Source organism: Triturus cristatus, chromosome 7 (genome assembly GCF_964204655.1).
Source record: "Triturus cristatus chromosome 7, aTriCri1.1, whole genome shotgun sequence".
Lineage (NCBI taxonomy): Eukaryota > Metazoa > Chordata > Amphibia > Caudata > Salamandridae > Triturus > Triturus cristatus.
In genome coordinates this window covers 68,026,762-68,039,067 of record NC_140590.1, presented here as the reverse complement: position 1 = coordinate 68,039,067, position 12,306 = coordinate 68,026,762, and the positions used below count along the sequence as shown (strand labels likewise).

The window sequence follows — 12,306 nt, the reverse complement described above, 5'->3', positions numbered from 1 at the left end:
GTGGATTTTGTCTCATCTACAGGGTAGGCTATATAGTGTTGTGACCCTAAAGCACTGCGTAAAACAGATTAGAGTAATACCAACAAGCATTGGCAATGCAATAGGACTCGCATTTACGTGAGACCTATTGCATTGCAAATAGCAATGCGTGTGGGCGATGAGGCACGAGGGGGGTGGCGGCGAGAAGGCATCGGACTGTGGGTGGGGGCACAGGAAGAAAGTAGTCTGTGCTGTGAAGGGGGCAGTAGCCGTGGAAAGACACAAATGACTGACATGGCTGTTATGAGGAGGGACTAACAAGCTTAAAACCAATCGGAAGGCAGCATTTAGAACCTAAGGCAATGAAGAAGATGGGCCGGAGAGTGGGCGGAGCTTCCACAAAGCTTCCACACTATAGTGTATACTGCATGCCTCACAAAGCGATGGCAGCGCATTCGCGCTGCAACGCTAGGCAAGACCTAAGAAGAAGAAAGTAGTCTGTGCTGTGAAGGGGCCAGTAGCCGTGGAAGGACACAAATGACTGACATGGCTGTTATGGGGAGGGACTAACAAGCTTAAAACCAATCGGAAGGCAGCATTTAAAACCTAAGCCAATGAAGAAGATGGGCCGGAGAGTGGGCGGAGCTTCCACAAAGCTGCCACACTATAGTGTATACTGCATGCCTTACAAAGCGATGGTAGCGCATTTGCGCTGCAACGCTAGGCGAGACCTAAAAAGTAACTCGTGGTTCGAACACCCAAATGCCAGTGATGTATATTTCACAGTGAAACATTTACTTGTTTTGCCTTCTTTTCAAAGCACACAACTAGGTGAGGCTAAAGGCAACAAGGCCTTAATGTAAGGAGTGATCACACAAGCAAAACTCCCTAGGATCTTTCTACTAAAGAATTCTGAAGACTGTATTCCTCTTTCAGCGAGACGCTTCGACTCTCCTTCAAGGAAGCCCATGATAGGATGTTGACACCTAAGGGCAGCTCGTGCCAAACCTACAAACAAGAAGCAGAAAGGAAAAGGTGCTCCTTCAACTGTCTCCTCCCATTAAAACTTTGGTATTAGAGATAGTAGAAGGATGTTCTTATTTTTAAAACGTTTTTACAGTGAAGCATTTAGGTCCCTAAATTGTATTACTTTATATTATTTTACTTTAGTTATGTTATGTATTTGCCTCTACATATTCTTATTTCGCTCATGAAACTTGGCAGGGCCGATTTTGAAAATAAAATTATAATTCCAATTTGGGGGTCCCAAATAAACCCACATTTACTCACAAAGGTGAACGGGGAACCTGCGCAGTGTGAACAGAGCGTGAGAAGGTTTCTGTTCGGCCTCCTGGCAGGAATATGAATTTGAACTTTGAATTCAGAAAGCGCATAAAACCAAAGAGGCATTAAAGCGCTATAACTGGCAGGAGCAAATGGGGAAAGCCAGCAAAAGTAGTTAAGGTTGCGAGAAGAGCCACATTTTCAGGTACCTCCAAAAGATAGAATAAGTATTAAGGCTCACAGTGTGAGCAGGGAGAGTGCTGCATAGCCTGGCAGCTGCCACAGGAAAGGCACCCTCGCCCCATTTCAACTTCCAGAACCTGGGTACAATCACTTTCCTCTAACAAGCCCATCTCAATAGTCTGTAAGGAAGATACCAATTGAAGCTGGTTCTCAAATAGCAAGAGCCCTGCTGGTTGAGGGCCTTGTAAACCAAGCACAGGGCTTTGAACATTAACCGCTTCCTCACAAGCAGCCAATGAAGAAACTGCAATCCCTTCCTCACCCAGAGATGTTTAGGGACGCCCAACACCAACGTAGCAGCCATATTCTGGGTGACCTCAAGTAGGGACTGTGGCCCCACCAACTTCCAAAGGTATGCAACCCTGTGCCTGTCTCACCTCGTCCTTGCCGGTCCCTTCTTGCCCTCTCCCTTCACACCTCCTTCTCACTCACCTTAACGGTCAGTCCCTACAGAAGCAACCACAGGACGGGCACTGTTCTCTCACTCTCTTTCCTCTTTGTCACTGGTCCTACTTTCCATCTGCCCTCACACCTACCCACTACATTCACCTGTCTGAGGCCAGATGTCTACAGAAACATCATAGGCCGTACACCATTGTCTCACTCTCTGTCCTCACACATCTGAACCTCACTCACCTTGAAGGACTACCTTAGCCCTGATAGGTTGTTGTTCCACCATCCCAAGATTGTGGAATTTCAGGAGAGGGGTTCACATCATCTGCCCCACCCTAGGGTGGTGCAGGCTAACTGGGGACGCTCCTCCTAATCTAACTTCTGCCCCGCCAAAAGTGGAGCAGGAAAGGGGGTTTGGCTTCCCCCACTATCTAGAGGTTCCTAAGTTGGATTTCGAAGGCAGCCTCGCCTTTGAAGTTTCCCGCCGAGTTGGCCATCCTATCCTGGAGGCTGGTGAAAACAAGACTGGAACCACACCAGTGCTTGGTAGGGTTTTCAGGGGACCCTTTTATAGGGTCACCTGTGTGAATTTATTAATAAATCCAACACTGGCATTGAGGATTTATTAGGATAAGATGTTGGTACCAAACATCTTAGAAATCAGTGAACCCATCATAGAGCTGGGAAACCCATGTTGACAAGTATCCGGCCCATGTACTCTTTATGGCTTCCCTGTTCACTTACATCACAGAATGGACTGGGCTTTGTATGGGCATATCTGTTAATGCAGATATGCCCACACATGGGATATAGTGCACCCTGCCTTAGGGATAAAGGCCTGCAATAGGGGGGACGTATCTATATTATTTGCAGTGTATGGGTGGCAAGGCACACAGGGCTGTGTGCCATGTTGTCTCTTTGGATTTTACATGCACCAAGACACGCAGCCTGCAATGGCAGAGTGCATTGTCTTGGTGAGGGGTCCCTGCGGGGGGCACAGCCAGTGTTGCAGCCCCAGGGGACCCGCTTCAGTACCTATGCCCTAGGTACCAGAGGTACCACTTACTAGGCACTTACAGGGGTAGCTGAAGTTGTGTCAATCATTGTACAGGGCTTGGGAAGGAGATCTGGCAGTGGGAACCCGGCTGGCAGGGACCCAGTGCACTTACAGTTCGAAATCACATCATACATCAGGCAAAACATGGGAACTAACCATGCAAAAAGGTACTTTCCTACACCTGCCCACCTCACTCCCCTTGAAGGAGAGGTCTGTACAGCATCCATAGACTGGACACCGTTGTCTCACTCCCTCCCCTCACATATTCCCACCTTGAAGGACAAGTCTTTACATCAACTGGCTGGGCACCATTGTCCACTCTATCCCCTTACACCTCCCCCCTCACTCACCTGTTGAAGCCAAGCTCCCTGCACGTGATCCAGCCGTGCGCCGGGTCCCAGCCCTCGTGGCACACGGTGTAGTAGCGGCCCTCAGACCCGTTGTACACCTGGAGTAGGGAGCTGCCCCCCAGCAGCAGCACCGGGTTCCTGTAACCTGCGGGAGGAGGAGCGTGTTAGCCGGAGGAAGGGTGGTAGGCACATGCCTGCATGCGCTTGCCCATGGGTAGCAGAAAGAGAGACTCAAAGAGGAGAGTTGAATGTCCTGTCCTGCCCTGCCCCTCTCACACTGAAGAGAGACCTCTAAGAGGGAGGGGGAGCTCTGTGCCAGGGCCATTCAGTCTCTCTGGAAGGGGGGGATCGCTTCTTAGGTAACTTTTATCTGAAGACCGTTTCAATCTTTGATTTCTCTTATAGATCTCTCTTTCTCGCTCTGTCTGTCTCTCTCGTGCCTTCATTTACTGTCTCTCTCGAATGAGTCTCTATCACTTTTTGTCTTTGTCTCTCTCGTTCTTTCATTTATTGTCTCTGTTTCTCCCTCACAAGTCTTTCTTACGATCTTTGTCTCTCTTGCTCTCATTGTCTCTCTCGCTCACTAAAGTCTCTCTTTTTCACTCTCTGTCTTTGTGTATCGCTCTTTTATTTATTGTCTCTCATACATCTCTCTTTCTCACATTGTCTTTTTCTCTCTTGCTCTCATTTATTCTCTGTGTCATAAGTCCCTTTCTCACTCTGTCTTGGTCTCTCGCACTCTTTCATTTCTCGGTCTCCCATAAGCCTCTTTCTCTCACTGTCTGTTTGTCTTTGTCTCTCTCGCACTTTCCATTATTGTCTCTATCTCTTTCTCATAAGTCTCTTTATCTCTCTCTCCCTCTATCATTTATTTCTCTCTCGCATAGGTCTCTCTTTTTCACTCTCTGTCTTTGTCACTCTTTCATTTATTGTCTCTCTCACAAGTTTCTATCACTTTCTGTCTGTGTCTCCCTCGCTGTTTCATTTGTCTCAGTTTCCCTCTCATAAATCTCTTTCCTACCGTCTTTGCCTCTCATGCTCTCATTGTCTCTCTCGCTTTCATAAATCTCTCTATCTCACTATTGTTTCTCTCTCACTCTCATTTATTCTTTATCTCATAAGTCTCTTTCTCACTCTGCCTGTCTTTGTCTCTCGCTCTCTTTCATTTGTCTATCTCTCACTGACTGTTTGTCTTTATCTCTCTCCTTCTTTCATTTATTGTCTCTGTCTCTCATAAATCTCTCTCTGTCTCTTGCTCCCTCTTTCCTGTATTATTTTTCTCTTTCATTAGTCTCTCTTTCTTGCTGTTTGTTTTTTTCTCTTTCACTCTCATGTATTCTCGCTCATTCACAAGTCACTCTTTCTTACTCTCGCTCTCTCTCTCTCTCCCTCTCTAAGTCTCTCTCTCTGTCTCTCCCTCGCCCTCTTTCTCCATCTCTCTGTCTCCCTGTCTCTCTTCTCTCTCTGCCTCTCTTTCGCTCTCTCTGTCTCTTTCTGCCTCCCTCTCTCTCTTTTCTCTCTTTCTCCATCTCTCTTTCTCTCTCTCTCTCTCTCTCTCTCTCTCGATGACACAGAGAGCCCTCACCAGCAGGGGTCTGTGCCAGACATAAGCACGGCACATCCCTCACCCTCTTAGGATTCACAATTGAGATTATAATGACAGCAAACACAAGCGCAAACCCATCCCAGGTAAGTGGAAAACCTACCCCAGGTTATAGACAGAGTACGAGCCCTCCCTGCTGCTTCCAATAGGTTAGCGAAAGGGGAAAAAGTGCGAAAATAAGTACGCGTTTGAGCTTCTTTCGACAACCTCACCCAGTGGCCTCCTCTATTATGTTCAAAGGTGTCTTGGGCAAAGTTCATCGACATAAAAAACGAAAAAGGTCTGAAAAGAAAAATGTTTTGAAATGAGACAGCTTTGTGTAGTGTGTCTGTCAAAAACATGCAGGACGTTGTGTGGCACAATCCCCCCCAACTCTCCCCCAGGTGCAGTGTGGGGGTGGGGGTGTTCAAAAAGCTCTGAATGAAAGAAAGAGTCCGTAAGTGGAAACTCATCAGCTGAATTGTCAGCATCAGCTTCCGGGTCACTGCAATGCAGTGGCGTAGCAAAGATGCCTTTGATCCTAGTGCACTCGAAAAGAACAGTTGATGGACGGAATGCTGAAATAATCAAACAATCACCCCCAGTCACAGATCTGAGTTAAGCCATCATTTTTTGCACAGCACGCCATTCAAGTTTAGACCCAGACAGAGATTGAAATGGAAAAATAGAAGTGCAGTTACTCTCTACCAGAGTACCTGCTTGTTTTTGAGAAGTGCCAGTACTCTCCAATTAAAAGTATTAGGTCACTCTTGAGAAGTGCAGGTACTCCCCTCTCAAAAATAAAAAAGTGCCGGTACTCAGTACCGGACAGTACCGCCCCATTTAAAGCACTGGACCCAGCCATATTCAAATCAGTCTTGACCCTGTGCCTCATGGGAACAGTCCAGCACAAACTGCCAGGCCAGGTCCTCCCTGGACCAGAAACAAGCTTCCTGGGACTGGTTCCGGGGTAACACCCCTCATCAGCCAGGCTAGCAACGCATCGAGCACGGGATCCATGCCTGGGCATACCCGTCCCACGTCTGGGCTTCCCCTTCACACTTAGGGCGACAAATGCAAAAAAACAGATGATGGACAGAATGATGCAAAAAAAAAAAACAGATGATGGACAGAATGATGCAAAAAAAAAAACAGATGATGGACAGAATGCTGAATTAATCTAACATTCACCCCGTCACAGATCTGGGTTAAATCCATCAATTTTTTTCCATGACAAACCATTCCAGTTTAGACTCCGCCATATGCAAATCAGTCTTGACCCTGTTCCCCATGGGAACAGTGCAGCCCTAACTGCCAGGCCAGGTCCTCCCTGGACCAGAAAGAAGCATCCTGGGAACGGTTTCAGGGTAACACCCCTCATCGGCCAGGCTAGCTTGAATAGGGTGGAGTAGTGAGCACGGGACCCACACCTGGGCATATCCTTCCCACTTAGGGCGGCACATGCAAAAAGAGCAGATGATGGACGGAATGCTGAATTAATCAAACATTCACCCCCAGTCACAGATTTAGGTTAAATCCATTGTTTTTTTGCACACCACGCCATTCCAGTTTAGACCCAGACATATGCAAATCAGCCTTGACCCCGTTCCCCATGGGAACAGTCCTGCCCAAACTAGGGTGATGAAGTGAGCTAAAGAACGATGATCGATTCAACACAGATCTCTGACTGGGGGCAAGTGTCTTAAAAGTTTCAGCTCTCCGTCAATGGTCTCTTTGTGTTTGCACTGACCCTAGTGCAAGGAAGGAGGAGTCACTGACTGCCCATAGCTGGCTGGTAAATCAGCGCAATAATCCGTGTTCCGTGGGCCCTTCAGCCACTGGACCACGGTGCCACTGAATCTGCGGAACCTTTGGTAGCTATGCTCATGCTGTAAGGTTAATAGCTTCAGTACTGCCCATGGCTGCAGAGACTCGCAGGGTATATTTACAAGGAAAGTGACGGAGCTTGGCGTTAGCCTTCTTGGATTAACGCCAAGCTCCGTCACTTTGGAAACACAGGGCTGCACCGTATTTACAACAATACAGGGCAGCCCTGGGTTTCCCCTGCGCTGGCGCTAATTACAGGCACCCTTGCACCTGTGTTGTGGGAATGATTATTTATGTGCAGGTTGGTGTTCCTTCCTGCACATAAACAATCTTAAATGGCGATTTGTAAATTCTATGTGTGCTGCTTTGTGCAGGACACATAGCAATTGCAACTCATAAGTTTTTTAAATCATTTTTTATGTGCAGGAAGGGACACCTCCCTGCACATAAGCAATCATTCATGGCAATTTGCTGTTTCTATGTGTGCTCCACAATACAGCACACAAAGAAACATCAAAAATGAGGAGAAATACAGCATTTCTCCTCGTTTCGCCATGTTAAGACCAGGTTTTCCATGGTCTTAATTTTGGCGCTGCCACATATTTACGCCACCCTTGTAAATATGGGGCAGCGTCAAAATGAATGGGTGTTGCAGCGCAATGGCCACCGCAACACCCATTGGCCACTCCTTTCACACTAAGTATAGAGTGAAAGGGTTCCTTATTTACATGGCGGCGTTAAGCCACTTAGCGTGGCTTAACGCCGCCTTTTAAATAAGGCAAAGCCCCTATTGCCATAGGAACGTCAAAAGAAGTGAAGTTTCTGTGGTGATAGGGGCTTGTAAATATGCCCAGTGTGCAGCCACTCTTTCTATGTCTCACTCTGACAGGCACCTTCAGGGCAAAGAACACAGACCTTTGGGTGAAAAGTCTTTACTTTATCAACTATTTAAGGCTTATATCGTTCAAACTGTTTGGCAGAACCTTCCTTTTTGTGACGACGATGCAGCCCCATACCCGGGTACTCTGGTTTCTTTCCAGGCAGATTGAGCCATCCTGAAGTTTGATATCTCTCCCTCTCCTCCCTATATATATTTCTTCCGAAGAGTGGTCTCTAGACTGAACCACAATTCTTACTATACTGTGAGAGACCTCCCTGGGCACAGGGTCATTATATAGGTCCCCTGTGCAGGGGTTACCTTTCCAACCGCTCCCAGAAGACATAGATGCCCTTCACCCACCTATTGTATAGTTGATGGTCACTTCCGAGGGAAAGCTCTCTTCTCTACACCTTGGCGCCCAGGGAAGCAAAGGTTATCATCTACATCGCGAGGTACCTAGTATCCAAAGAATTAGGGTAATGGGCATCAAGCACAGAACCACACACCAAAGGACACCTAGACCTCGTCTACCACAATCTACCCTACAGAAGAGTCCTTGACTCAGTACCGAGCATCTTTCAGACACAGAGCCTCCATCTGTCAGTATCCATACCAAGCATCTGTCGGAGACAGGGCCTCACTCTGTCGGTATCCATACCAAGCATCTGTCGGAGACAGGGCCTCCATTGGTCGGTAACCATAGCAAGCATCTGTTGGACACAGTGCCTCACTCTGTTGGTATTTATAACAGGCATCTGTCGGAGTCAGGGCCTCCCTCTGTCTGTATCCATACCAGACATATGTCGGAGACAGGGCCTCCCTCTGTCTGTATCCATACCAGACATATGTCGGAGACAGGGCCTCCCTCTGTCTGTATCCATACCAGACATATGTCGGAGACAGGGCCTCCCTCTGTCTGTATCCATACCAGACATATGTCGGAGACAGGGCCTCCCTCTGTCTGTATCCATACCAGACATATGTCGGAGACAGGGCCTCCCTCTGTCTGTATCCATACCAAGCATCTGTCGGAGTCAGGGCCTCCCTCTGTCTGTATCCATACCAAGCATCTGTCGGAGACAGGGCCTCCATTGGTCGGTAACCATAGCAAGCATCTGTTGGACACAGGGCCTCACTCTGTTGGTATTTATAACAGGCATCTGTCGGAGTCAGGGCCTCCCTCTGTCTGTATCCATACCAGACATATGTCGGAGACAGGGCCTCCCTCTGTCTGTATCCATACCAGACATATGTCGGAGACAGGGCCTCCCTCTGTCTGTATCCATACCAGACATATGTCGGAGACAGGGCCTCCCTCTGTCTGTATCCATACCAGACATATGTCGGAGACAGGGCCTCCCTCTGTCTGTATCCATACCAGACATATGTCGGAGTCAGGGCCTCCCTCTGTCTGTATCCATACCAGACATATGTCGGAGACAGGGCCTCCCTCTGTCTGTATCCATACCAAGCATCTGTCGGAGTCAGGGCCTCCCTCTGTCTGTAGCCATACCAAGCATCTGTCGGAGACAGGGCCTCCCTCTGTCTGTATCCATACCAGACATATGTCGGAGAGAGGGCCTCCCTCTGTCTGTATCCATACCAGACATATGTCGGAGACAGGGCCTCTCTCTGTCTGTATCCATACCAGACATATGTCGGAGACAGGGCCTCCCTCTGTCTGTATCCATACCAGACATATGTCGGAGACAGGGCCTCTCTCTGTCTGTATCCATACCAGACATATGTCGGAGACAGGGCCTCCCTCTGTCTGTATCCATACCAGACATATGTCGGAGACAGGGCCACCCTCTGTCTGTATCCATACCAGACATATGTCGGAGACAGGGCCTCCCTCTGTCTGTATCCATACCAAGCATCTGTCGGAGTCAGGGCCTCCCTCTGTCTGTATCCATACCAAGCATCTGTTGGAGACAGGGCCTCCCTCTGTCTGTATCCATACCAAGCATCTGTCAGAGTCAGGGCCTCCCTCTGTCTGTATCCATACCAGACATATGTCGGAGACAGGGCCTCCCTCTGTCTGTATCCATACCAAGCATCTGTCGGAGTCAGGGCCTCCCTCTGTCTGTATCCATACCAAGCATCTGTCGGAGACAGGGCCTCCCTCTGTCGGTATCCATACCAGGCATGTGTCGGAGACAGGGCCCACCTCTGTCGATATCCATACCAAGCATCTGTCGGAGTCAGGGCCTCCCTCTGTCTGTATCCATACCAAGCATCTGCCGGAGTCAGGGCCTCCCTCTGTCGGTATCCATACCAAGCATCTGTCGGAGTCAGGGCCTCCCTCTGTCTGTATCCATACCAAGCATCTGTCGGAGTCAGGGCCTCCCTCTGTCGGTATCCATACCAAGCATCTGTCGGAGTCAGGGCCTCCCTCTGTCTGTATCCATACCAAGCATCTGTCGGAGTCAGGGCCTCCCTCTGTCTGTATCCATACCAAGCATCTGTCGGAGTCAGGGCCTCCCTCTGTCTGTATCCATACCATGCATCTGTCGGAGACAGGGCCTCCCTCTGTTGGTATTTATAACAGGCATCTGCCAGAGACAGGGTCTCCCTTTATCGGCATCCATACCAAGTGTCTGTCTAAGGAAGGGCCTCCCTCTGTAGCTATCCCACATGGTAGAGAGCCTGGACAGACTCTGTCAATTGATCATGATCTGATCATGCCATTAATTTGATTGATTCCTAGCCAGGGAGGTGCAGGTTGGCTAAGGCAGGGAATCTCTGCTTAATTTATTGTTTCTCTGCAGCCCCACCCGGCAACAGGTGTCCAACCTAGGCTGTTGGCTATGCCATGGGTGACATTACACTGTTTGCGAGAAAGCGTCACTCATAGTCGTTGAAACGTCACCCATAATTACACTGAAATTGTGAAAATGTCACACATAAGCAATCTGAAACCTAGGCAGCTATACTGCAAGGTGTGTTTTGTGAAATATTAGTGGCATGGCTTCAACACTGTGCCAAAACCAGGAAATTTCCAAAACAGCATTTTTGACTCAGTAAACGCCTACCCCCACTCACTACTCATCCTCGGCCATTGCCCTCCCCTTGAAGTGTTGGCACTTTGGTGTTGGCACTTAGAATGCAATGTGGTGAGCACCCTATTTTTAGGTTAGGTGAAAATTGCTTTTGGCATAGGATAGACTCTGGCCCAGCCCCAACAATTATCAATGGTGAATGACTCTGTCCACATTGCACTGACCTTTGTGAGCCTGGCATGCAATTTACTCTCCCTAGGGCTTATGCTACTTTAAGGCCTTATGTTGCCACCACAAATGCCCACAAGAGGGCACTAAACTGCAACACACAGCCTCAAAAAAGAGCTTGTTACGAGGGGAAAAGAAGCGCCAGGGGACAAAAGATTGGCCTTGGTCTCTGAGTATCCTTGCACCCGAGCTGGCTCTGCCTAACTGGAATGTCCTTTTGGATGTCGAATGACATCATTAACTCTCCTCCTCCTGTACAATACTTTCTGAAGCACAGTTTGTCGTGGAACCTTCCAGGTTTGAGAAGAACTCCCCACCATAGACATGGGTCACCCTGCCTCAGCTCAGATACTCACTAGATGCAGAGGTGAAGCTCTTGTTGGCCTGCTGCTTGGCGGCCGAGCAGCCGTTTCCACCGGTGGGAGTTGAGCAGTTCTCAGACAGGATGCAGAGCTCCACATAATCCGGGCAGGCTTTCTGGCTTGGCGGGAAGTAGACGTATCTCACTGTAGGAATGTAAGTACAAAACTCAATGAAAACCAAGTAGGCATTATGTTTCATCATGGAGGGCGCATGAACGGAAGCCACAAGAGCAAGAACGCACTAGGAACATTCAGATTTTGTGACTTCACTCTGTCCAACAGTGGAGAACTTTCTGCCTCCTCTCACATGCTTCTTCAACACACTCAAAGGCAGCCCTCCCAAGACAACATTCTGCCTTCACAATACATATAATATCTTCATTGAGGTGCCCATAAACCCTATCTTCAATGAGAAGCACTAACAACCCAACTTCGCTGGGCTGCCCTTCCACCCCTCCATCCTAAACACCTTCCTCAACCAAGCAACATTCCTGGACAAGCTCAAAATAGGATAGATACTTCCACTGCTGAAAAAACCTATTCAAGAACCAGGCGACCTAGACAACTATCAACCATCAACTCAAAACTCAAGTTGAGTTTGTCTGAATAATTGAGAAAGCAGCCCGTCTACAAGATCAGATCATCAAGAACAACATCCTATAGCTTGAGACACCACAGCAGCACTAGACAAATCTCTACCCAAGTAGTCAATGTCATCTTCCGTCTTAAGATGCTGCTTGACCTCTTAGCTGGCATCGGCACAGTTGATCAGCGAACATTGATCAACACCCTGAAAACATTCATGGGTTTCACACAGTCCTGTTCTCACCTGTTGCCACTAGCTCATCCAGGTGGAAACGTCAAGAACCTAGAGCCTCCCAGCCTCCCGAAAAGACCCCCAAAGGATCCATGCTCTCTCCATCATCTTTAACGCATGGAAGCCTTATTGCACGCTGCTCACTGACAACATCAAGATCCAACAATACACCGGCAACACACAAGTCTACCTAAGGATCTCCTCAGTGACCAGCACTCAGTGACTTAAAACATGTTTTGCGCTAATTCACAACTGGATACAAAGCGCTTAAAACACAAACTTAGGCAACATTTCTCCTGGTC

General features: G+C 48.4%; 1 protein-coding gene across 1 annotated transcript in view; it reads right to left on the bottom strand.

The window, feature by feature from the left end:
* Nucleotides 1-12,306, bottom strand: part of LOC146808839 (transmembrane protease serine 5-like) — a 251,149-nt gene that overhangs the window by 101,345 nt on the left and 137,498 nt on the right. Inside the window, exons 9-10 of the mRNA XM_085614243.1 lie at nt 11,182-11,331; nt 3,307-3,451 (exon numbers count right to left, since the gene is read on the bottom strand). Coding sequence (XP_085470369.1) covers nt 3,307-3,451; nt 11,182-11,331 — 295 coding nt within the window. The remainder of the gene's footprint in view (nt 1-3,306; nt 3,452-11,181; nt 11,332-12,306) is intronic.